The 27527-nt window shown below is 43.2% G+C and overlaps 1 protein-coding gene across 2 annotated transcripts in view; it reads left to right on the top strand.

Moving 5' to 3' along the window:
* Positions 1 to 27127, top strand: part of CAV1 (caveolin 1) — a 36922-nt gene extending 9795 nt beyond the window's left edge. For both annotated transcript variants that reach the window (XM_070423763.1, XM_070423764.1), the window contains exon 3: positions 24894 to 27127. In XM_070423763.1, the coding sequence (XP_070279864.1) occupies positions 24894 to 25235 (342 nt within the window). In that variant the 3' untranslated portion in view covers positions 25236 to 27127. The remainder of the gene's footprint in view (positions 1 to 24893) is intronic.
* The last annotated feature ends 400 nt before the right edge of the window (positions 27128 to 27527 follow it).

The following is a 27527-nucleotide window of genomic DNA, read 5'->3' on the forward strand; positions in this document are numbered from 1 at the left end:
GAGAGTTTTGAAACACCATAGAACAGTGGTTCTCAACCTGTGGGTCGAGACCCCTTTGGGGGTAGAACGACCTTTTCACAGGGGTCGCCTAAGACCATCGGAAAACACATATATAATTACATATTTTTGTGATTAATCACTATGCTTTAATTATGTTCAATTTGTAACAATGAAATTGGGGGTCACCACAACATGAGGAACTGTATTAAAGGGCTGCGGCATTAGGAAGGTTGAGAACCACTGCCATAGAGGATTCCCAAACCAAGCATGCTCAATGGTCCTCCATCCCTTGAGGCCACTTGGGCTTACAGCCAACTGCAAGCCCAGAGCCGCATGGTGACATAGGAGGGGAGTGTCCATATGTCCTAGGTTGTCCCGCATAAACCAGTTACTACTGGCCAGCCCTGAGTAACTATTAGTAGTGTCCCCTTTCATGCCTAGAAGTGCCCAAGTTCGGAAGAAAAACGAGATGGTCACAAAGGGGTTGGCAATGACCTGCCACTGACTCCTATACCTGGAATCACTGGAAGCTCCTACATACACTATTTTTTAGTTGAATGAGCAAAATTTCCACACTCCAGACATGTTTTCTCTCCTCTCCACTCTCCAGTGTTACCTCTCTCCTGTCCTTCATCACAGCCCTCGCGCTGCACTAAAATGCGGAGGAGGAGCCCCACACCGCCAATCTAACCTCACCCTTTAGCTTCTTTCCTGGCAACCCAAGTTTAATAAAACTGACATCCTTTCATCATATATTTTGTCAACTACTCAATCAAAGATTAAAATGTTTAAAATAGTTTAAACGCTTTTTCAATGAGTTCAGGAAACAACAACAAAAAAATGGCATGCTTTCATATGAACCATTGTTTAGGGTAGAGGAAATGTTTTTTAATTTTGTCTTAAAGGAAATCTGCATGACCCATGTACTGTGCAAATACCCGGGGAATTAACTGGTAGAACAGATTGACACCTGCACAAAATACATACTTCCTGCCTCTCACGGGAACATGTTGATGGTTCAGATATAAAACACATCTTGTTTTCTTTATCGAAACTTGCAAAGATGTCTCTTATTGGTCATTATGTCAAAGCAGAGGAAGTGCATATTCCTAAAAACACAGCTGAGCTGCCCCTTCGCCACTGTGAGCTGTTTAGATCGTTAAGAGGCAGGCATTTTGATGGTGTATCTATGTGCTTAATCTCAGAGTAGGAATTGAACAGTCACATTTTAAAAAGGTGCATTCAGTATATAAACCTTTCCCAAGCCCAGCAACAACATTACGATATAAATGGACATCGATAGATTCTATGTAAAAAGGTAAATTGCGTCTAGAGATTGCACTGGGCCACCTCACGTATGTTGCGGGTGTCAAACACAATTACATTTTCTCATTTACAATGATGAACTGGAAAATATGCTGAATTCTGGACCCAAGTCATGAAACAAGGAGGAGATTGGGGGGAAAGGAAGCAAAGGTAAAGAAAAATCCACAAGGCCCCTTCTCCCCGTGCTGCCACCGGCTCTGTGCGGGGCGGGACATTTCACATGCAAACCTCAGGATCCCCACACCCCTTGCTTTGCACAGTGCTGCCTTGTGAGGATATGATCAGGCGCAGGCGCAGGCACTGACTGAGTATTAACTCACTGCTCCTTCCCCCAAGGGGTTTAGAGTTTATCTGGGAAACACACATGTAAACACATCCAAGTGAGGTCGTGTAACTAAGGGGCAGGCCAGAACTGGGCAGAAAGCAGAGGATTTTCAGCGGTCTCCAAAGCCAAAACACATGTTCACCAGGCACTAGAGGCAGTAAACGGTCCCTGGTTTGGTCCAAAAGAGGTAACAGCAGGAGAAAAAGGCCCAGAGACCTGAGGACACTTGGCATGTTCTGGGCACCAGTGGCAAGTCCGTGTGGCCAGAGCAAAGGGACACTAGCAGGAGCCAGATCAACAGGGCCTTTGTGCGCCACCAAGGCATTTGTCCCTTGCAGGCCACAGCAACTCAGTTCTTTTTAGACCAGGAGGGACCTGGTGAGCGATAGCCGATGCTAATTAAATAGCCTAACTCCGGTAGGTGGGCAAACCACGTGGTGCTAAATGTGCAGGTGGAAGTGAGACAGGAGAGGGCTGCTTCCGCCAGCTCTCCCGAAGGCCAGCTCAGTGGCACAGGTTACTGACTCCTCCACTGGTCCTTTGAGGAGGCTGCTACTGTTATTACCCACAATCCTCTTCACTTTGCAGGTAAGGAAGCTCAGGCTTAGCCATTTGCTCAGGGTTACACAGGTAGAAGGTGGCAGAGTCAAACTCTGAGTCAGGGTTGGAATCCAGACGATGTGCCCAGGGCCTGAAGCATGGTGCTACGGTGCCGCTCTTTCAAACTGGCCATGATCCAAGCAGGCAGTGATGGAGAAAAATGACGGTTTTCTTGTAGTGGGTGGGCAGCATTTAGCCAGGGGAATTCCAGAAGCCATCTGTCTGGGGAGTGACAGGCCTCACTTCCAAGGCCAGACTCTGGATCCTGGCAGGTGGGCTGGGGAAGGAGTAAAGGACCAAGGTAAAACCCCAAACCTCAAGAAATGCAGAATCGGGGTGAATTCCCAACAAGGCAGGAAAGGACGATTGCCAAAGACCGGAAGTGGGGTACAGAGTGGAGTGTGGTCTCAGTGATTAGAAGTGGAACACACTCTCAGAACCAGACAAGCTACTATCCTTGTGTTGAATTGCCTGAGCCCTTTATTTTACTTTATTTTCAGTCCTTACTGAGGATAATTTTTTTTTATTGATTTAGAGAGAGAGAGAGAGAGAGAGAGAATCAATGTAAGAGAGAAACTTCAATTGCTTGCTTCCCATACATGCTCGGAATGGGATGGAACCTGCAGCCTAGGCATGTGCCCTTACGGGAATCGAACCACAACCTTTTCTGGTGTAAGGGACGTTGCTCCAACCAACTGAGCCACCTGGCAGATGCTGGATCGCCCCGAGTCTTTTAAAGCACGCCGGTTGCCTAGGGCGGCCAGCACCTGGGGCGCAGCTGATCCTATGTGAGTGTGGGTAGGCGCCAGAGAATGAAGCAGGTCCTGACGGGCACTGGGCAAGAACAGCTTCTCGGTTTGCCTGCTGGGTTTCTACAGGATCTGTGCCATTATAGCAATTTGTTGTGAAAACAGAACAATTGAGAAAAACCTTAGTTTTATGCTAGTGGGAGAAATGAGTATTTAATTTTGAAAGTAGTTTCTCTTAGACTTCCTCCCTAGTCGTTACATATTTGTTCTCAAAAACAAATGCCAGACGTAAGGGAGAGACTTAATAGTGCATTTTACACTGTTAAGTGAATCTCTCAGAACAGTTAAAATGTCCTGTCAATCATGGCTCACTATTTGCCTTTTTGTTATTATTATTTTATTGATTTCAGAGAGGAAAGGAGAGAGGAGAGAGATAGAAACATCAATGATGAGAGAGAATCAATGATCGGCTGCCTCCTGCACACCCCCTGCTGGGGATCAAACCCGCAGCCCAGGCATGTGCCTTCGAGGGGAACTGAGCCCAGGACCCTTCAGTCCACAGGCCAATGCTCTATCCATTGAGCCAAACCAGCTAGGGCTGCCTTTTCTATATTATTAGCAGTAATAATAAAAGCTGGAAATGGCATACCAAAATGTGTCAAGAAAATGGAATTGCATTCACTGGATTTCGTCACCAGTTATTTTGGTTAGGTCAACCGATCTCTCTTCCTTGCTTGTCCCTGAGCACCAGGGTTTGTAGTAGGGAGAGAAATTGTTTGCTAAACTATTTTGGGTAAGTGCTTCTACCTACTCTGGTTATACAGGTAGGAATGAGAGTCATTCCCAGATCATGAGCTTCCCAGAAAGGCCATTCAACAAATACAGGCTTCCCCAAAAATGTATATACACTTTAACAGCTGATAGCTCAATTTTGAAAATGAAATGTACTTTAAGAAACATTGCCTTTATAATAATTCAAAATGTGTGTGTACATTTTGGGGGGCACCCTATATTTAGGAAGCATGCACTCTGGACCAGGCATGGAGTATGGCCCGAGTCCTGCTGCACAGGAGCCTGCCTGGTAGAACCATAGCCACGCCAAGGCTCAGCTCAGATTGCTGGCCTCTGTCAGCCTTCCCTGACAGCCTCGTCAGAACTGCTCATCTTTTCTCTTGGCTTCCACCATCTATGTTTTTATTTCTATCTTAGTGTGTATCAAAGCCTTCTAAGTGTCCTGCTTTTCTTGCCCATGCCTCTTCCCCTGCTTCTCTTCCCACGTCAGGTCTAAGTTCCTCAAAAGCTTCCCAGTGCCCACCCCGACCCTACACTGAGTCTGCCGTTAGAAAATGGATACCCAACTGAATCTGCTGAAAGCAATCTGAAACTCTTCTTTAAGTAACTGAAGGTCTCCTCTTAGCAAAAAGACAGTGGGATTCATTACTGAGTGTCTTCCTTTTATCCCTTTTCTCTATAAAAGCCACATTTAAAATCTTATAAGAAAAGTATAGCCCTATCTGGTTTGGCTCAGTGGATAGAGCATTGTCCTGTGGACTGAAGGGTCCTAGGTTTGATTCTGGCCAAGGGCACATGCCCAGGTTGTGAGTTTGATCCCCAGGAGGGGGTGTGCAGGAGACAGCCGATCAATGATTCTCTCTCATCACTGATGTTTCTCTCTCTCTCTTTCTCTCTCTCTCTCTCTCTCTCCCTCTCCCTTCCTCTCTGTCTGAAATCAATAAACTAAAAAAAATAAAAAGTTTATCCAATTAATAAAGAAATCCAAAAGCATTCTCTCTATTTACTAACGTAAAGAGAAAATGTGTTCTAATATGTGTATATATTTATTAAGATTTTTAATCTCCATTTTTAGGAGAATACAAATACATTTGTCAGGCGGCATCCCAGGGCCTGGAGTACAAGGCTAATTTCCTAAGTATCTGGGGGCCAGGCAGGCAAATTCCCAGGGTTCCAAGAGACGCCATCCGGCTGCTTGGCATTGTCCCCTAGGTCCAGAGGTGTTAAGGCTTAGAGTTGTTCAGGCCACAATAGAATCCCCCTGCCAAGAAAGATATAAACAGACTCTCTGTTGAACCCCTGACATGTCTCATGTCTCTCCCCCACCCCAAACAATGGCAAACATCAGAGGAATGTCTAGGTCAGGAGACATCCCTGAAGAAAAAGCTAAAATCCTCCAAGCCTGAAGGAGACAACAGTCTTGAGACCCCAAGCCCCTTCTTCCTTCTTTTTGGCTTTACTGCTTTTAGATATTAAGTACACAGACCTCTGAGATTTTACTAGCTGGAAGGTGGCGACCATTAATCCACTACTCCAACAACATAGAAGTCTCTTTGTACCTTAGAGGTGGTCTCGCATAGATTTCCGATCTCTTCTACAGAAAAAAAAAACAAAAAGTGAAAATGCTTAAATGCCTCTAAAAGGGGTCAGACATTTTTCATTTCACTATTGATGTTTGTGCCAAGTGAAGGGACCATTAGCTCCTTTTGCAGATGTCTTTCTCTCATCTCCTATGAGAGGAGATGAATCTATTGTAATATGTATAAAAGTAATACTTGTCCATTTGACCCCAAATAGTTTACGTATCAACAAGCTAAGTATAGAAAATCAGGATTAAGATTCAGTTAAGAATAGGTAGGACTCAGAAGTAGCCATCAAAAGAGGGTGGTGACGCGCAATGTGAATTTCAGGTGTGACTCGTATCTGATATGTAGCTGAGACCACAATGTTTACACATTTACTGTTTTATTAATGACTAGAATGAACAAGTTAAGAGGACTCTCAACTTACAAATGACACCAATTACAATGACCTTATTAGTATATGTGATAAAAAACATCAAAGTGATTTTGACAAAATGCAAATATCCCATAAAAATAAGATAAAGACTAATTCAAAGTAAGATAATGTTTTATGAGCAGAAACAAAACATAGAGATATTAAGTAGGAAACAAATATGTAAACACATCCTACAGTATATAATAAAAGCCTAATATGCTAAGTGTCCAGTTGACCGGTTGGCTGTTCAACCAATCAAAGTGTAATATGCTAATGATATGCTAAGGCAGCTCAACCACTCGCTATGACATGCACTCACCACCAGGGGTAGACAGTCAACTGGTGGACCAGTCACTATTACATGCACTGACCACCAGGGGCCAGACGCTCTGACCAGTAGGTTAGCTCGCTGCTGGGGTCCAGCCGATCGAGACTGAGCAAGAGGGGCCAGACACACTCTGGAGCCCTCCTGCAGTCCCTCCCCAGCTGGCGAACCTCCCTCATCTCTCCCCAGCCTCAATCGTGCACCGGTGGGGTCCCTTGGCCTGGCCTGCGCCCTATCACAATCCGGGACTCCTCAGGGGATGTCGGAGAGCTTGTTAAGGTCCGATCCTACAGGGGGAGTACCGCTCAGCCAGAAGCCGGGTTCACGTCTGGCAAGCACAGCGGTGGTGGCAGGAGCCTCTCCCGCCTCCACGGCAGCACTAAGGATGTCCGACTGACAGCTTAGGGCCGGGGAGTGGTCCTTATCTGTCAGTTGGACATCCCCCTAGGGCTCCCAGACTGCGAGAGGGCACAGGCCACGCTGGGGGACCCTTCAATTGCATGAATTTTGTGCCTGGGCCTCTAGTGAAAAATACAAAAATACAAAAAGAGGGTTGTCATTTCTGTAGGAGCTTTTGATGTGGAAAACCAAGATGCTTTGTGAGCATAATGGATATGGAAAGCCCTTGTAATAATTCCACAGCTTCCAAGACACCAAGATCTCCAAGGTGAAAAACACTATTTTAAATTCATCCTTAAATGAATCCGCCACACTTCATACCCCTAGGGCAATAGGGAACCCGAACTAAGTCTATTGATTGTTCCCGACCACTAAACATTTAAAGAAGTTAATGATATTTTAAAGGAAGTCTTAATGAATGGAATCAAAAGGACAGTGTGATCAAAAGAAGTGTCATATATAAGATTCTCTACTTCACTAGTATTTGCTGTTTGTTCAACATTAAAAATGGATTCCTGATTTGATCTTATGAGGGACGTAGAGATGCTGGAAAGAGCAAAAGGAAGGAGATAAGGGATGGAGAGAAACCCCCAGCTGGGGCTGGGGCAGGACTGTTTTGTCTGAAAGATTTGTTAGAAGAGTTGGAAGGGAACATGGAATGACAACTGTTCATGGTTATTGCCAGGTTATTATGAGACAAGAAAATACTGCTCAGGCACAATCACCATTCAGACAAGGGAAAAGGGAGGAAGGGGCGTACCCTTGTTTAAAGTGTTAATTGACATGGGAAAAGAGATTCTAAGTAAGGACTGGGTCACAGGAGGTTATTTTGTAATAGTTGTGTATTAAAATCCCTTCCTTGTCTGTGTAACTTCTCAAATCTTACCTCTACAATTACAATTTGGTGTATAACAACATTGACACATGGCCTCATAATTAATATGCGGGAAACGTATTTGTACGTTTTACGTTGACTGTAAGTAGTAGAGCCACCTGTTAGCGCGCGATAAAAACTACCCGCAAACAATGTATTAAACATAGGCATAGGTATGAACACTTTTCTCTATTCCCTCAAGATACCTGGTGTGTTTGGGGCAAAGAGGGATTTATGTGGCAATGCAGCTGTGGTTGAGAATGCAAGTGGTAAACATCTGAAAGCAGAACACTGCATTGTATGTACCGAAAGGTCAGTATGAAACATTGTCTTTATGGCCAGCGTGCCCATCCACTCCTACACGCTGCACATGCACACAGTTTGCAGCTTGCATAAACCCCTATTGTGATTTAAACTCATGAGAGAGTGCGCTTTCTGCCGAGGTGGCCATTTTGTGACTTTAGACCAGTGGTTCTTTACTCTGGCTGCAGATCATCTGGGCAATGTTTATATGTAATGTTGTAGATGCTCTCTCCCTAGAAATTCTGATTGTATTGACCTATGGTGGGGCCACGCCTATGTATTCTCTGTCTTTTTTTCTGTTTTGAAAGCTTCCCAGATGAGGCTAATGTACAGCCAGAATGGAGTCTGTTTTGGACTCTCAGAATAAAGAAAGCCATGTGCCATGATAAAACTTTCAGGACCATAACGGCCACAGTGAGGACTAAGCATTTTTATTGGAATATTGTATTTATCATTCAAATTCCCATAACAACAACAAAAAATACTTTCTGGAACTCTGTTGTATGTGAGGTAAACCTCATGTCTTTTATATAATCTAGTCCTGTTGTTTTTCCCTTTTCTCATCCTTTCTATTCCCAAAGAGGAAGATCAGATGGCTAGAGTGTCAGCATGTCATCTCTATGCCCCTTTCCTACCTCAGTCCATGGCTCAGGCATCCTAAGCAGGGAGCTCACAACATGCGCTGGTTGTTTTTCCTAATGGTGTGTCAACGCTCCTGTGCTGCCAGCGGCTACACGAAGTTTCCCTGGACCTGGGCACAAGCAAGTGTCCTTCGTGTCTCCAGTGCCTGGCACAGAGCAGAGACCCCACGTCACTGAGAAGTGCTTTCCTGATGCCAGTCCCTCGTCGGAGCAGATGGGTGAACTAAGCCTCTGAGGAAGTTCCCGAGACCCTGATACCGAAGGTGACTTGGGCCTTGGAAGAGTCACTGGGCCCTCCAGACCAGGGGTCCTCATCTAGAGCCATGACGAAGCTGAACCTAAAGATCTCTAGGTCACTTTCATTTCTAAAATCTTTGGTTCTGATTTTAGAAATCAGAATTTTATGACTAGTACTCATAAAAGAATGGAAGGCTGTAAAAGACCTTCTTCTTAGACTTTCCCACTTGCCGTTCTCAAACTTCCTATCCAGGCTGTTGGGCTTAATGAAATCGTCTTTGAAAGACTGAGCTACCAATGCATGCTGACTGCAAATATACCACAGATGAGCATTTGGTACTGAAGAAGGTCAGGAGCTAGGGTTCTTGTCCTCTTCTTATCTGGGCTCAGAACTCTGTGGTCTTCCCTTTTATTGTCCTTAACTCCAAATTGGCTGCTTGTGTTCCAAGATGGGTCAGAAAATCAGTATCGAAGCTGGTGACAAGCTGTCAGTAATTTTTTTTTTGTAACCAGACATTCTTAGTTTATTTAACAGAGAAGTGCATAATTACTTGCAACTTTAGTTAGAGCGATGGTCTTCAAAAGGTCTAGCTAGACAGAAAATGCTCAGACTTTCTAAATGCTGACAGTTGTCAAATTCACCTAGTTCATGGGGCCACCCATTTCTGAAGTTATTTTTTTATATCCTCACCGGAGGATGTGTTTATTGATTTTTAGAGAGAAAGAGGGGAAAGAGATTGACAGAGAAAGAGAGAGAGAGAAAGAGAGACAGAAACATTGATGTAAGAGAGAAACACCAATTGGTTGCCTCCCATACGTGCCCGGGTCGAACCCGAAACCTAGGTATGTGCCCTGACCTGGAATCAAACCTGCAACCCTTTATGGGACAATGCCCCAACCAATTGAGCCACACCAGCCGGGCTGAAGTTCTTTTAACAGGCCATCTGTGAGCAATAGGATCAAATGACTAAGCACTACAGGGCAGAAACACTATTACTTTGAGCAGATTTTCCTATTACCCGGCTGTAAAGAGTTTGTTTTTCTCTGAATTATATAGAGTTTAGCATTGAGGATCCTGTATGATATTAATCCCATCACTTGGCACCCCAGCTGTGTGATTCTGTAAACGTAAAGTTGTTTGAATTCCAGACCACCTAAACATTCTTAGGGAACTCATCAGCTCCCTAAGCAAAGCTATGTCAAAATTTGTAGGTTTGAATTCAAATTTCATGATAAGCAAAAACTGAATTGATCTGTCGTTCATTTTAACAGTCATCTTTTGTCCACTCTTTAACCAAAATAACTGTGACTGGGTTAAAATAAGTGAATGCAATCAATATGTGCAATTACTAACCCTTCAGCTAGATATTAACATTCAGAGCTTTCTTTTCTAAAGGAGATTTTATCAGGCTTCTGCTCTTGGTAATAGAACAGGGAAATATAACTTAGCAAAAGGTAGCATTCACTAATTCATTCATTTGGTCAGCAAATACTAACTTAGTACTTACTACATTCCAAGGAGCTTACAATCTAATAGCAGGAAACACACACACACACACACACACACACACACACATCACATTAATATGTGTGTGATAGGCTGGATGAAAAAAAAATTCCAGGTGAGAAAAGGGGTGGGGACCAGAAAGAAGTCTTTTTTTTTTTTTTAATTTTTTATTGATTTCAGGGAGGAAGGGAGAGGAAGAGAGAGCTAGAAACATCAATGATGAGAGGGAATCATTGATTGGCTGCCTTCCGCACGCCCCTCACTGGGGACCAAGCCCGCAACCTAGGCATGTGCCCTTGACCGGAATCGAACCCGGGACCCCTCAGTCCGCAGGCCGACGCTCTATCCACTAAGCCAAACCGGCCAGGGTCAGAAAGAAGTCTTTGAAAAAGAACATTTAGGTTAAGACATTACAAACAACTCAGACGAGTGAAACATGATGGAAGGAGTGATCCTTGTAAAACCAACAGCAAGTGGGAAGGGCCTGAAGCAAGAATGTTCTTGGGGCCATTGTCCCGGGAGACATTATTCAAGATTCCAGTCTAAATTTAAGAGGTCAGTGCCGTGTGCAGGTGCAAGAAAGTGACTTCCTCTATGACCTTAAAAGTCAGGGAGTGCAGCAGGGAGGGCCATTGCCCCTCTGGTCCTGATTCCTGGGTGAGCCGCCGCAGCCAGAGGCTGTCTCCATGTGATTGGCACTGTCCCCTTTCCGGTGACATGTAGCCAGTCCATCAACCTTGTCCTGGCTCTGTTTTTTCATTTCACTATTTCATCCTCTAAAAATAGGTGCTTCATAAATACTGAATGAATGAATGAATTTACAAGGCCACGTACTAAAAACAAAAATTTTCTGCAATAAACAAGCAAGCATTCTAGGCTATAAATATTTCTACACTTCAGGTTCTGTCTCATTACATCATATTCTCATTTTCTAGAGCAGTTTTTCAATCTGGGATAATTACCTCCCACTCCCTCTTAGGGAACATTTGGCAAAATCTGGAGAAAATTTAGGTGTTTCTACTGGCTTCTGGTGAGTAGAGGACAGGAATGCTACAGCACACAGGACAGCACCCCCACCCTCACCCTGATGACAAAAGGCCAGTGGAGCTCAGAGGAAGAAACTTGCGGCAGAGGTTGTGGGCTGTGACTGTCTTTGCTTAGACCTTCCAAGAACCTTGGTGTAGATCCTTTTCCTCACTTGCAAAGCAGTGTTCAAACCTGCAGGGATTTATATCACTCCCTTTCTATCTGTTTAATAAACAAACTCAAAGCACTGAAGGGAACAATATTCCAGTAGTGACGTAAGACAAAAGCTACTAGTAACCCTGCTTTGACTTAACTGAATGGTAGGAAACCACCTCTGCCCTCGGGAAGTGAACTGTAGAAACTGAAAAGAAATGAAAAGTGTTAAAGAGCTCCGGTTCAAACAGATGTCTGTGCGGACGAATTGGTAGCCTGAAGATGGGGGAGACATGTCATTTCTTGTGTCTTTTGATAGACTGGAAAGAGCTTTTATTATCTTTAGTGCGGTAATCATTCATATTTGTCCCATGACACACCCAGAAGTTTAAAGAATAACAAACTCCCAAGTGTAAACACAGAATTTTGTGAGCTCGTGAGGCCTCCAGATGAATCCTTATAATCGTATGTTTGGATAAAAGAAGATTTCCATGCATTAAACAATGCGGCTGCCTAGGGCTTCAGGGAGAGGGGGGCTGACTGGGAGTGACTGATAATGTGTATAGAGTTTCTTTTGGGGGTGTTGAAACGTTCTAAAATTAGGTTGTGGCAATGGTTACACAACTGTGAATATATTAAAAAACACTTTAAATGGATGAAAAAAATACAAGACTTTTCCATTTGGAAAGATAATTCTCAAAACTTTGAAGGGCTGTAGTTATTTCTCCTCAGGGATAGCAACATAAGTGCTCCCCAAAGTATCCCTCCTCCCTGTTCAAGTTCAATGCTGCTATCACTGGCTTTTGTGTGGCCTATTTTTGCACTGTTCACAGTTCCATGTCAATTGTTTGGTGACACTCAACATCAACAAGTGCCACCAAATTGATACCAGAAGACTGAAGATTAAAAAGGGGATCAAAAGGTATGCAGCCTGCTTTGTACTGAGCCATCTGCTTCTATTTTCTTTTTAAAAAATAGTTTTTTTGATTTTTAGAGAGTGAGGAAGGGAGGAGAGAGAAACATCGATGTGAGAGCATAACATCGATCAGCTGCCTCCTCCACGTGCCCCCCGGGGATCCAGTCCACAACCCAGGCATGTTCCCTGACTGGGAATTGAACCAGCAACCTCTCTGTGCACAGGATGACGCCCAGCCAACTGAGCCACGCCAGCCAGGGCACCATTTACTTTTTGTGATAATAAAAATGTGAGACAGTGTGGACAGGAGAGATGGTTCCAGGCTCTTGACGAAGGCCCATGGCCAGCTGATCTGAAGCACCCCAAATGTGGCTTTAGGTTCCCGCCTAGGATCCCCATAGAAAAGGTAGGCAGCCTACTCAAGGAGCAGAAACCCTCATACCATTGTGCCATGGAGGATAGTTTATAGCTGTTTCAAAGGGATGCACACGTATTCATTACCCAGGATTACCTTCAAAAGGAGCACATACTGGGTCGCTTAAAACAACAGAAATGTACAGGCTCCCTGTTCTAGAGGCTAAAAGTCAAAAATCAATGCCATGCTCCCTCTGAAACCTGTCAGGGAATCCTCTCCTCGTCTCTTCCCTGCTCCTGGTGGTTTGCTGGCAATCTTTGATGTCCCTCGGCTTGCAGCAGTATGACTCCAATTACATGGCCTTCTCCCTGTGTCTTCACACTGCCATCTTCCTCTCAGGATGCCAGCCACACTGGATGGGGCGCCCACCCTACACCCGTGTGACCCCATCCTAATTACACCTGCAAGGCCCCCGTCGCATTCTGGGGCACTGAGGACTAGGATGAGGCCTGCAGCATATCTTTTAGAAGGGGACCCAATTCAGTGCATGACTAGATGTAAACTGGGAGTGTATATCAATTTTAACTTAAATTTTTGAGGTATAATACAAACCCTAGGGCAGTGGTTCTCAACCTTCCTAATGCCGCGGCCCTTTAATACAGTTCCTCATGTTGTGGTGACCCCCAATTTCAATGTTACAAATTGAACATAATTAAAGCATAGTGATTAATCACAAAAACAATATGTAATTATATATGTGTTTTCCGATGGTCTTAGGCGACCCCTGTGAAAGGGTCGTTTGACCCCCAGAGGTCGCGACCCACAGGTTGAGAACCGCTGCCCTAGGGGAATTCATACTCCTTTCCAAGAACAAATGATGGAGAAACCTAGTAGTTATCTTCAAACAAAAGGAAAGGAAAAATAAAGCAAAAAAGAAATAATCCAAAGCAAATAGAGCCCCATCTAGTTGGTGCGGGTCCCGCTTTCTGACATGTCCAGGTGCACGGTCAGCTGGGCGTCCTCTGCCCCGGGGCACATTTGGTCGCCTTGTGCCTCCTGTTTGTAATACACTCCGGAAGGCTGACCCACATGCGAGAGATGAGCTCATCCTTCTTGCTCACTTAAAGGCAGGATGAAAAGTAAACAGCCACCTCCACGAAACCATTTCAGGAATGCCAAGAGGTTCTCCTTTTCAAAACATCTCTTCTGTCCTCCCAGTGCTGTTCCTGAAATCTCTGACATGTTGCCACTTCTGGTCCAGGCACCTAGGCCAAAAGCTTCTGATGTAGCACTACCCATTGTCCCAGGCACTGCCCTCAACATTTTGTATAAGTTATGTAAGACCCAGAACAACCCTATGAAGTAGGTACTCTTATACCTGCATTTTACAGGTGAGAAACTGAGGAAAGAGAGGTTTAGTAGCATATGTAAGGTAACACCGCAGAGCTGGGATTGAAACCCAGCCCGCCTGCTATCAAGCAGGTCAACATATTGCTTTTCAAAAGTAGCAAGTGAGCCCTTGGCTGGTGTGGCTCAGTGGTTGAGCGTCAACCCATTAACCAGGAAGTCATGGTTTGATTCCCAGTCAGGGCACATGCCTGGGTTGCAGGCTCGATCCCAGTGGGGGGCATGCAAAAGGCAGCTAATCAATGATTCTCTCTCACCACTGATGCTTCTATCTCTCTCCCTTTCTCCCTTCCTCTCTCTGAAATCAATAAAAACATCTTTTTTTAAAAAGTAGGAAGCAACACAGTAACTAACCTAGTAACATGTCCATCAGATCTTCACATCTAGCAGAGAATGAAGCCTGAGGCAACTTTTTGTTTCTTAAAGTGTCCTCCCCAGACCAGCTGAATCAAAAGGGGAGGGAGGGAGAGAAGGTACAGATAACTGGACTCTTCCCTTAGAACACAATACAGGACCCCAGGAATCTTCATTTTAACAAACATTCCCCAGGAAATTTTTGAATATATGAATGTTCCAGAACCACTGGCCCTGAAGGAATGGAATAAGGAAAGGGTACAATATTATGATAAACTGGAAAAACCAGGGAGAGATAAAAAGGCAGTGGGGACCCTGGTCAGTGAAGCGAACCAGGAGTCCTGGCCAGAGAGGAGCGCCTTTGCTGGGAGGGAGAATAATGATGAACAGGGAAGTTTGACGGTAGAAGAAAGCAAGTTGCATCCTCTTGCTTGGATCACACACCCTTTCCTGGTAGAAACAGTTATTTGCTGAGACAGGGACAGCATTTTCTATTGATTTGGATGGGAAGCTTGGGTGCAGGCAAGGGACAGCACGTGGATTCAGAAGCCCCTATGTGAGGTTTGTATGAGCAGGGTTGCAGAAACAGAATGAGGTGTGGCGTTAAGAAAGGTGGTGTGGCCCTAACAGGTTTGGCTCAGTGGATAGAGCATCGGCCTGCAGACTGAAGGGTTCCAGGTTCGATTCCGGTCAAGGGCATGTACTTGGTTGCAGGCACATTCCCAGTAGGGGATGTGCAGGAGGCAGCTGATCGATGTTTCTCCCTCACTCTCATCGATGTTTCTAACTCTCTATTCCTCTCCCTTCCTCTCTGTAAAAAGTCAATAAAACATATTTTTAAAAATTTCTTTTGAAAAAAAAAAGAAGGGTGGTGTGATGGCAGGAGAACTAAATGAAGAACTAAGAGCTCTAAGTCCTATTTGGTCCAGTCACTGACTACAGCCTCTCTGAGCCTCAGTCTCCTAGTCTGTAAAACGGAGGAAATAACACCTGCCTTCCAAGTCCTCACATACAAGATGTGATGTGAACTCCAGAAAGCATCCGGGGCCTATAATATAAATGGTTGTGAGTCTATACCAAGATGGGTACAAGTGCACAGACGTGCCCTGAGTTCTGGTTTGGTCCAGCCGTTTATTAGTTAAGTGAATCTTTCCTTAGTGGGAAAATAAAAGACCATTTTTCATTCTTATTGTGAAAATAACCTAGAACTTCTCAAGCTTGAAGAGAAGCAGATGAGTGGGCACTATAAACGTAAACCATCATTTATTAGGCTTCATGCTAAAGCCTCTGTTATGTCTGGAAAGCCACAAGAGGGAGGCCAGTCCGAAGGGCGAGACTCGATGATTCCAGCTGGAGGCCCAGGCGGGGACTCAGATCCCCGGGCACCACTCCTCCCGCACCCAAACCTCTGCTGTTGCTCACAGAGGGAGAGAAATGCCCACATTTCACCCTCTCCTGCTTGAAACCCAGCCCTCCTCCTTCCTCCTCAAGCGACAGCCCTGCGCTCTTGTGCAAGGCCCGTCGCCTAGCACCTGCCACCCCAGGCAGCCCAGGACGATGCCAGCGCTGCCACCCAGGTTTCCATGTTTCCTACGGCTGCCTGTGGATCCTCCGGGAATCCAGGCCACGCAGGCACTAACAACACAATTCAGGCTGGCTGTTTCCAGCCAGGGCTGTGGGCACACTGCAGCCTTTTCCCCAGCGGTGCCAGTTGGGCCCAGTAAACACGTGGGCATTTGCCCTTGTCCCCGACAAAACACATGGGCATTAGAGCAAAGTTTCTGTGCTCTGGAAACATTTAATTGTGCTAGTACACCGCCCCCCCCCCCCCGCCCCCCACACCCACACACACACACACATTTATTCCATGGACTTCAAAGGCTGCTCCACATGTTGGAAATATGCGTGGGAACAGCGAGGGGGGTTTGAAATGTCGAATCCCTCCTTCTGTGTGACTGGTTTGGTGCACACATACCTTGGGACTATAGAAGTGTGTATTTGATTTTTTTAAAAACATGCGTATTGTCTATATGGGGTTCAGAAACGTGAAAATGAATCAGGATTTCTATTGCCAGTTTGTGTGTTTCTCATAATAAATAGTAGTCATTCATCCTTTTCCAATAATACATCTTCATAGGCTTAAATTAGGAAAAGCTTTTCAAACAGAGTGTCCATTCATTATTCACCAACTTCCAGATGCCACCCAGCACCCGAGGAGCTCCCAGAAAGAAGCAGGAAGCAAACCTGCTTGGAGGCACAGAGGACGGAGCAGCGTAGACCAAAATAAATGGAAAGGAGCTTGGCATACTTTTGACTTTTGCGGGAAAAAAAGGAGAAATTTTGTTAAAAATATAGACACCCCTCCCCCCCAGAGAATCTGATCTGAATCTGAAATGGGGCTTAAGCGTCTGCATTTTAACAGGCTCTGCCCACTCACACCCACAGTTGGTCCTTTGCCACACTGTCCCTGCTGAGAGATGCTGGGAGCCAAGAGCCCTGTGCCAGTGCATTACAGTCAGAAGACCATGTTCACGATGGATTTTCTAGAAGGAGCTGGCCCCTACTCTTTGGTGCATATCTCAGGATACAACCAAGCCACTTCAGGCGTATAAACTAATTGCACGACCAATGGCCTAAAATTTTTCTAATATTCTGTTTGACGTTAATGGTAGAAAGCTGAAAATGCTATATTTCCTCCTCATGTATTTCTGGACTTTGCCCCGGAACCACATTCCTGGGTATTTAGGCACATTCATTGTATGCATTTTTCTATAAGCATGAAAATCGAATCCACTAGTAGAAAAGAGCAAGAACATAGAAAACAAGAAATGATTCTAAGAATGCAAGTGGTTGCTCTGCTAATTGTATCAGTTTTCTATAGCTGCGTAACAAATTACCCTAAAATGTAATGACTTAAAAAAACACACATTTATCACCTGACAGTGCGTCAGGAACCCAGGTGTGACGTGACTGAGTGGTCTGGCTCAGGGCCTCTCACAGGCTGCAATCCAGGGGTCAGGGCTGGACACAGCCCAGGGCCAACGGGGAGAGGCTGTTGGACTGAGGGTCTCAGCTTCTCAATGGTTGGTTTTTGGCCAGAGCCCTCCCTCCGTTCCTCCCACACAGACCCCTCCATAGGACAACTCGCCAGGTGGCAGCTGGCTTCTAACCGAGCAAGGTCCCTAGAAAGCAAGGAGGGACCCAAGATGGGTGCATGGACTTTTATAACCTGACTTTGGAAGTGACACCCCACCAGCCCACACTCAAAGGGGGCTCATTACACCAGTCATGAATACTGGGAAGTGGAGGAAAGGGAAACCATTGGGAGCCATCTTAGATGCTGTTACAGAATAGATTCATTCATTTCTTTCATAGTGAGTTTGCCATTCTATTTATTTTTTTGCTAAAACTAAATGTTAATGTAAAGGAAACATTTTTTCATACAGGTCAGGCAGCATATTCTGGAAGAAAGTCTAGTATAGTGATTTTCAACCGGTGTGCCCCAAGAATTTTTAAAACATGCAATACCTGACGATTTAGTCAGGGACACTGACCTCTTTTCCCTTAGATTGTCAAATTTTAAAAAATGACAATAATCAATGCTACAATGAGTGTGAATGAGTCAAAATTATACCTAATTTTTTTTTCTGATTGGCAAAAAAATATATTTTTGGTTTGCCACAGAATTTAAGTAATTAGCTTATGTGTGCCATGAGATAAAAAGGGTTGAAACTCACTGGTCTAGTAGTGTTGAAAAGATTCATTGGGGTTAGACATTGAACTCAGGTTTCTAAATGAGATGTACACTTTCTATGCCAACCAACAGGAAAGAGTGCTACTGTACCATGTAGGAATGCTTTCTGCTATAGGTAACTAAAAATCTGAATAGCTAAGGCATAAAACTAAGTATATGTATATAATATATATCTACATTATATATATATATATATATGTATATATATATATATATATATATATATATATATATATCACATGAGGAAAAACCTAGAGATGAACAGGTACTGGCATTGTTTTTACATCTTGATAATGGCAAAGGTAGCACCTTTTATTCTCTTGGCCTTTTAATCGGGCATGTCACCATGAAGTCACAAGATGACTTCTGTACATTAAGGCTCTACATCATATTCTAAGCAGGATTAAAGAAGCAAAGGTCCACACTATATGTTTCTGTCTCTTTTCATAAGGAAGATAAAGCTTTGTCTGAAATCCCATCCAACAGATATCCACTTAGATCTCATTGGCCAGAACTAGGTCATATGCCTACCATAAACCAATCACTCACAAGAGAGACTAACATTACTATAGCAATCTAACCCAACTATGACTTATCTGGGAGATCAGAGAATTATTGCTATTACTTGGATAATGAAGATTCTGGGCAAAGAAGTAGAACTGTGGATGTTGGACAGACAACACCCCAGTCTTTGGTAAACATCTTGTGTGTTGTTATTTATATGTTCCATATATCCAATACAATCAAAATTTCCACTGAAAGTCTAAAAAGGTATCTTCCCATAGAAACAGAATTTGCAAGCATCATTGCTAATGAGATTCTAGATGTACTTAAAGTTTCCTTCTTAAAAAAAATTCCTTATTCAGAAATAAAGTGTCTAGATTTTTTAGACAACAAAATGACCCCATGTTTTTATAATATTGTGTTTATATATAAAATATTTTTTAAATATTGCCATCAGATATGTTTAACAAGATGAAATCTTCTGAGATTTACTGTATTAGCCCAGTATTATCAAAACACAACAAGAAATACTGCTTTTCCTGACGTCTGCTGCTAGATTTTTGTTAACTTATGTTTCTGAAATTGTAACATCATAAGTCAATGTTGTACAAAGGTATTTAATGTCATTTATAAAAATCTAGTAATATAAACTGTTGACTCCTTATAAAGCATCTATTAAGACACAGACATATCACTAAAGCCACATTTATGCCTTTGATCTTGAGCTACATAATGATTCTTGCCAGAAGGACAACTTGTTCCATAGACTTCAGGACAGAAAATCAGTTCTTGAACCAGTAGCTCAACATCATCTGAGGGATCCCATTCTAAGAAACTAAATGGCACATGCACTTCTGTGTCATGTTTGTTTGGGGGTGTTTTGTGTTTTGTTTTGTTTTAAAGCAAATCTCGAATTCCTGTCCTCCAAATCTAAGCAGGTAAAGTTCAGGTTCAGCAAAAACCTGCCTTCCTGTAAAGTATAAGAGGAGTGAGTCCCTGAGTAAATGGAACTCCAGAGTGATAGTTTTGTGATGAGGAATAAATCACACCAATGATGTATGGGAGCCATGAACTCCCTGGGGATTGTCAGAGAGAGAGAGAGAGCGAGAGAGAGACACTAACATCTATTCAACAATAGACCTGCAGGACCCCTGGAGAACAAGATGGTGTCCAAGTTCAGAGGCAAGCTAGCCTCGCTGCCTTTTGCATTGGCTATGGAATGTAGCTGATTGAAGATGCGCGGTGGTAGCCGAGGCAGGAGTGGAAGAGCCCGGGACCCTTCCTTAGCTGAATTCCAATCCTGGGTCTGCTGTTACATGGGAAGGTATCCTTAATCCAGTCATCTGACAGCTTTGGCCATCAATGTTTCTATCTCAAATGAGACTTCATTTCTTTAAGGATCCCTTCAGCTTTAAATATCTGTGAATCTATTGATGCCACTATACTCAGATTGCTGTGGAATGCTGAACTGCCTTTACCTGGAATGACTGATCACTAGCAGAACTTAATTGGGTTCAGTACATTATCAACATATGTCAAAAGATACAATGAAGGTATTTTATTATATAACTAGAGGTCCGGTGCACAAAATTTGTGCCTGGGGGTGGGTCCCTCAGCCCAGCCTGCACCCTCTCCAATCCAAGACCTCTCGGAGGATGTCCGACAACCAGCAGTCGGACATCCTTCTCGCAATTTTGGACTGCTGGCTCCTAACTGCTCACCTGCCTGCCTGCCTGATTTCCCCTAACCACCTCTGCCTGCCAGCCTGATCGCCCCCTAACTGCCTTCTCCTGCTGGCCTGATTGCCCCTAACTGCCTTCCTCTGCTGGCCTGACCGCCTCCTAACTGCTCCCCCCTGCTGGCCTGATCGCCCCCTAACTGTTCCCCCTGGCCTGATCGCCCCTAACCACCTATGCCTAGGCCCCTGCCACAGTGGCTTTGTCCAGAAGGACATCGAGAAGATGTCCAGTTTAATTAGCATATTACCCTTTTATTAGTATAGATTCCTTCCTGTTTTATTCGCCTTGAATAAATGTATGGAAACGTCCCTATTCATGTTGTGAAAGGGACATTTCTCCTCACTTCACACAAAGGCACCTTTCACATCAGTGTCTCTTAGAAAGCAATGAGAGACTTAGATGAGACCTGGAGATATGAATGGGGTAGGTGGAGAAGGGATGTGGGAGAGAGATGTAAGTTTCTGGGGAATTGTGCGGAGCAGACCTGGGAGTCAGGAAGTTAGAAGTCTAATGTCAGCTTTTCCACTGATTCACTTGGGACCTTGAGAATGTCAGGTCCATTTTAATTGTTCTGTGCCTCAGTTTCCTTACCTGCTAATTAGAGTGAGAGTCCTTGGCTGGGTGCCCAGGATTGTGAGAACATACTGTGCAGGGCCATGAAAATACAACCAGTCCCAAGAATGGAAAACATCCTGGTTACCAGACGTCCTGACTTAAAATGGAAATGTCAACAAGGCTAATTCCTTTAATAACCAAAATGTGAATGTTTTAAGAAGTATGTCTATCTGGGTGAAAATTAAGCAAATACCTCTAGCATGAGGGCTTGTCACCCCAGGAATGCATAAGTAAAAAGAGATCAGGCTTGTGTGACCTTGAGTAATTTCTTAACCTCCCACTCTTTTGTCACCTATATAATGGGAATAATGGCATTCATTTCAGAGGGTTGTGGTCAAGATGATTACAATTGCAAGTTAATTCTTCTGAGCCACTGGTGGGGTTTGAATTCACAGCCACTATGTACTTTGCAGGTGGTCGTTTCTCTTAGTACAATTGTCGCCCAGACGATCTTAGTCACCCAGAAGGAATTTTTAATGTTACTATATATTCAGCATTTACTATATAGCAGTGTTCTAACTCCATGCTAAGCACGTTACATAAACGATCTCATGTACTCCTCACAAAAACCTATTACTGTTCCTGTTGCAGAAATGGAAGTAGAGAGAAGCTAAAACTTTATTTCTGGCTCCACTGTGTTTTCTTTACCGGCCTTGCTTTCTTTTTTTCAGCTGTTCTTTCTAATTGGCTGTTCATGTTCTCTTAAGCCACCTTCAAGACTAAAGCAACAGCTAACTGAATACATTCACATAACATGTTATTTCTGTCATGTTACTGTCTACCCTTGGAGATCGGCTCTAAATTCACTTGGGTATTTGAGGATAAATCATGCTCACCGGCAGTTTCTGGAAAGCACTGGAAAAACAGCCACCCTGAAATTTTTTAAGCAACTAAAAGCTTATGAATTTCCATTATGTTCATTGAAAACAGCATTTATATTTACGCTTAGAAAAACAGAGTTATTATCAAGAACTCTTACTCAGAGGCATATGTTTGTAGATCGTCACTAATAATCAACTGTGTATACGATGTATATGACCTTGTCATGATGCTGTCCTCACATGCCCTGCTGCGGAATTCTAAGTTACCAGGAGGGTTAAATTCAGCAAACTTTTTGTTAATGTGCCTTTTAATTGTGAAATACTATAATTGCCTTAGAGAAACTTTTAAAAGTATTTTTTTAAAGCGATGTGGTATTAGAAAAAGGATTGCTTTTTTCAGACCAGATTCAACACTCAAATCTACTCCTTATTTACCGGCACAATTGAACATTTTGAACCTCCCATTTTTCTATAAAATGGAAATGCTGTATTACCAAGTTTCTGTGAGTTAAATGAGAACAGCGTCTGATCATAACAGCCAGTCAGCAAATGTTAGTAATTTCTCTTCCCTTGGAAAAGAATCTCAAGGCAGATGTGCTTCAAGTCTGTCCTGTAAAGAGCAAGGAATCCTCTGCGTCAGTAAAGTCCTGCCCAAACTCCATTGGTAATAGACTCGTTATTTTCAAACAAACCTATTGTACTTTTGTACACTGTACCCTCAAAACACGTATACCCATTTCAGAGGGTCCATGGACCACCATTGCCCATCCTTTGATCCAAATTAAGAACGCCCGCTCTAATGTATTAATTCTGACTTGACCAAATCCTCTTACAAAACAAGGTTATCTTTTAAAAATAAAATTCTTTTGGTATCTTGCAGTTGCATGAAGGAAAACTGAAGGCCTTTATTTTTATAATTTTTAAATAAAATTTTATTTTTAAATATATGTTTTCTTGATTTCAGAGAAGAAGGGAGAGGGAGAGAGAGATAGAAACATCAATGATGAGAGAGAATCATTGATTGGCTGCCTCCTGCATGCCCCATACTGGGGACTGAGCCCACAATCCGGGCATGTGCCCTGACTGGGAATCGAACCATGACCTCTTAGTTCCTAGGTCAACGCTTAACCACTGAGCCACACCAGCCAGGCCAGGCCTTTATATTTAATAGCTTTGGAAAAATGCCGTGTTAGAACAAAACCTCGTAGTAGACAATTAAGTAAATTTGCACAGAAACTTCATTGAAGGATTGATCGGACTTGCCACATATTTTGTACAACCTTTTAAAACACACAAGTTAATGCTTACTGCTGAACCTAGCTCTAAATGAGCAAAGAAAAAATTAGAATGATGATAAATCTATAAGTTCATTTACATAATTGTGGACATACCATTTTTACATATTACATCATTAGGACATTGGACAATAGATCAAGGGAGCAGGATGTTGTAGAAAACATACTTTATTAGTAAGTATCATGCACTTCTTTCAAAAGTGTTGACTTCAAGGTGGCACCTTGGCACGGAGAGCTCCGTGGAATCACCTACCTAATCCTGAGCTTGGCTGTATTGCTGCCAGCGGTAATCAACTTGTTTGGGGACCTGCTTTAGATTTCTTCATACATCTGCCAGCACCAAACAGTTGAGCTGGCTCTGTTCCACTCTTTGGGGAGTAATTTTTCCCCAATGCTTCAGTTGTTGTTTATATAAATCCTTCCAGAGGGATAAAAGCTCTTGAGAATTCATTGCTTATGTGAACAAGTGTCATGGGAGAGAATGCTATTGGGAAAGGGGCCACGTTTGCTTTCTGGCCCCACTTTTGTGATATGACAACCTACCTCTCCACATTGGTTTGAAACACCAGATCATGTGGAAACAATGAATGGCGTTGCTACTCGGTAATGGTTGAGTGCCATGTGACTGCGAACTCATTTGATTACTACCTAGTGGCCACAGAAAGGACTAGTACAGGATCCCTCCGGTGTGGACCACTGATATTTGCATCTGTCCCTAAACTTTACTGTTTCCTTATCTGCCAAATAACGTACATATAGTTCAAAAGTGAAGCTCCCTCTTAACATTTTTAACTGCCTTCCTTCCTCGCTTTCTTCTTGATGTTAGTGTCACCTCTGTTCTCCCTAGAAGGCAAATTGCAAGTTCAGAGCTCACTTTAGGCTTTTCTCTCTCCCAGCCTTGAGGTAACCAAGTCCCATGCATTCTTCCTTTTACATTCTTAAAATTCATTCTTTCTTTCTCTTTTCTTTTCTCCATGGCCACTATTCCAGTTTGGGGCCTACCCCCTCAAACCTGGGACACAGCAACAATCTCTCTGCCTTGAGTCTCTTTCCCTTTGGCCCAGCCTCCACACTGCTATCAAATCAATCTTGATAAATGACCACTGGTTGTGGCTGCAGGCTACATTCTCCCACCTCAACATCTTCAATAGATTGCCCACCCCACACTGTAAATAAAAAATATTGAATCTGGCCTCAACATGCCTTCCCAGCCGTGGGCACACAGGTCTGTCTGTTTGTGACACTCACTGTATTATCCTTCCTCATTCCTGCGTTGTTGCTTCTTCCATTTCCAAGGCCCCTTTTTCCTTCCTTTCCAAATCGCACCCCATTTTCCAAGCCCAGCTCAAGCCCATGAAGAATTCTTGGGTCCTCACTGTTCACAATGATCTCATGCATCAAAGAAATTCTAATAGTGGAGTGTTCAAAAAGTTAATAATCAATTAACTAACTACCCCTTGATATTTTGTGTATAGTTGTCTCAGAATAAGGTTAACTTAAATAGTATTGTTTATTGAGTGCCTTGCATATTTATCCATGTTGCTAGGTTTTACTTGAAGGCAGGAATTGTATAATATCCATTTGGTTTCCCCTAGAGCAGTGGTTCTCAACCTTTCACCTGGTATAGAAACATCTGGAGAACACGTTAAAAATCCTCCTGGATTCCACCCCCAGAGGTGCAATAGATCTGAGTGAGACCCAAGGATCTGTTTTTCCAAGAAGTTCGAAGTGCTGCCGCTGCTGCTGCTACAGCTGGGTGCTTTCAAGCGTCTCACGCTGAACATAAGAGCTAATCTGTACTTACGGATACTCAGTAGTGAGGTTTTTCTCTTTTCTCCCATTTCAACTTCACATTCTGTCACTTCTTCTTCCTTTTAGATTGATTTTGAAGATGTGATTGCCGAACCAGAAGGAATCCACAGTTTCGACGGCATCTGGAAGGCCAGCTTCACCACCTTCACTGTGACGAAATACTGGTTTTACCGCTTGCTGTCGGCCATCGTGGGCATCCCCCTGGCACTTCTCTGGGGCATTTACTTCGCCATTGTTTCTTTCGTGCACATCTGGGTAGTTGTGCCATACATTAAGAGTTTCCTGATTGAGATTCAGTGCTTCAGCCGTATCTATTCCATCTGCATCCACACCCTCTGTGACCCACTGTTTGAGGCTACTGGCAAACTATTCAGCAATATCCGCATAAGTGTACAGAAAGAAATATAAATGACATTTCAAGGATAGAAGTATTCCTGGTTCTTTTTTTTCCCCTTTGAATGTTCTTGGTGCCAATATCAAGTTTTAAGTTGCTAGTACAGCAACAATATATGAGTGAATTTTCTTGGTTCATAACAAAGAAATCACTCTCTTAGTTTTCATAACTATTATGTGTCTCTTCTGAGCTATTTCATCTAATTTTTTTTTTGGTCTAAATTTTTAAACCCACTTAAAATGTTTTCCTTGCATTTTTATTTGCATGTGGGGTCATTATTTTATTGCCTGAGATATGAACGAGAGAAATATGAAGAACCAGTGACCTCAACTGCCTATTCTAAAATGTTGACCATTTTATGGTAAGGGAAGAATTCCGGGCTATGGCCATTTGTTGTACAAATATGTGGCTGGTTTTAAACAAATTCTTCCCTTACCATCTGCAGTGTTAGTGGATTGCTGTCACTGATTTTAATGATCCAATGGGATCAATGATATTTATCAAATTAGAAAACCTACTCTGCATTCACACAGTCTGACTGCCTTACCCTTCTTAAAATGTGATACTCTCTGTCCTGAATATTTGTTACATAGATAATGAGACTTAAGTGCCTTCCTGTTCATCATACTTTCCTTCTCAAATGGGGTCTTGCTGGTCAGTTTTTGTTAAGTCAGCAACCTCTCTGGAGACCAACATTAGAGAATCCATTACCTAGTTCTCCACACTTGTTTCTGACTCTGAGAACGGAGTCGGATGAAGTTCCTGTCTGCACCTGATCACACACCATCTTTATCCATATCGAGTATGGTCCATCTCAGCCAATGAGATGAATTAAGGAGGACCAATGGGGCCGAGTCCTTTCTGGACCGGCAGGCGTGGAAGCCAGCTTTCCTGCCTCTCTTCTGCTGAATGAGATCAGCATGTCTATTCAGCTTCATTTATTTCCAAGAATAATCACACTTTCCTGACTCCAAACTAATCCATCACCGGGTGTTTTAGTGGCCGAACACTGTGTTCCCTTTTCAGCTGATCGGTGGGCCTCCGGGGAAAGGCTCATAAAATGGGGGCCATTGTGTGAGCCTGTCAGAGTTGTCACACATGTGACCCCTTCAAAGTAAAGCACTGGCAACCTCCTGTTATGCTGTGACACGTGGCCCCGCTACCTGCCAGGAGCTTTGGACCTAATCCACGCATCACTCTGCTCAGAGAGAAGATGGGGGAGGAGGCGGTCATACAAGATTGGGATCGTTTTGCTGGAATAAATTCAAATTCTCCTAAACTCAAACTGAGGAATGTTACCTGTAAACCTGAGTCACGCAGAAAGCGGCCTGGTACACCCGAAAGCTTTTTTATTCCTCCTGCTCATAGTAAGACTCTGCCCTTGGGGAATTGATGTTTAACCTTCAGGTATGCTTTCACTTTTAGTTTCATTCACTTGTTGGAACTCTGCTTGATGGATTTTTTTTTGTTTGGTGGTTGGTTTTTTTTGTTTTTTGTTTTTGTTTTTGTTTTTGTTTTTGCCTCTTCCAGTTTTTCTGACACTTTACTTACCAACTTGTTACCGACTTTGATGCTTTGCATTTAAAACAGACACTGGCATGGACATAGTTTTACTTTTAATCTGTGTACATACTGAAAATGTACTACACTGCATACTTTTTAAGTGTAAAGATATGCTTCTCTCTATGTGAGGAAGATCACTTGGGAAAAGGCTTTGTGATTCAACCTGTAAACTGTGTATCCCAAGGCATGTCTGTTCTACATATATGCTTAGTTTCCTGTGCAAATCAAATGCTGGCCCGAAAGATTGCTGAAATTTTATATGCTTACTGATATATTTTACACTTTTTTATCCTGCATGGCCTGTAAAGGTTATAAGTCTACACAATAAAAATGTTTAACAGTTCTACAGTCAGCTTTATTATTCCCTCCCCCCCCCCCCCCCCGCCCCGCAAAACAAATACATACATGTCAGGGCCTGTGTAGTACATAGTGTGTGTACATGTTTGTAGGGTGTTTGTGGGAGTGGGTAGTCTTCCACTTTTCAAATATTACAGTCATTTAAGTGGGATCTTTCTCCTAAGGCCATTGCCTTTCATGAGTTATTTTAGAGAAAAGTTATAATTCATAAGAAAGATTTGGTTAGCAGTTTACCCAATGCTTTATTATATGTCATCTAACTTGAGCCCCTATAACTTTGTCTGCTGGATATTAATATTCTCATTTAGTAAATGACGCATTCAGGGAGTATGCCTTGAATTTTGCCCTGTTGTAACTAGAATTTCTTTAAAGGCATATTTTAGAAA

Source organism: Myotis yumanensis, unplaced genomic scaffold (assembly GCF_028538775.1).
Source record: "Myotis yumanensis isolate MYYU_CA2020_CCGP unplaced genomic scaffold, mMyoYum1.0.hap1 SCAF_9, whole genome shotgun sequence".
NCBI lineage: Eukaryota > Metazoa > Chordata > Mammalia > Chiroptera > Vespertilionidae > Myotis > Myotis yumanensis.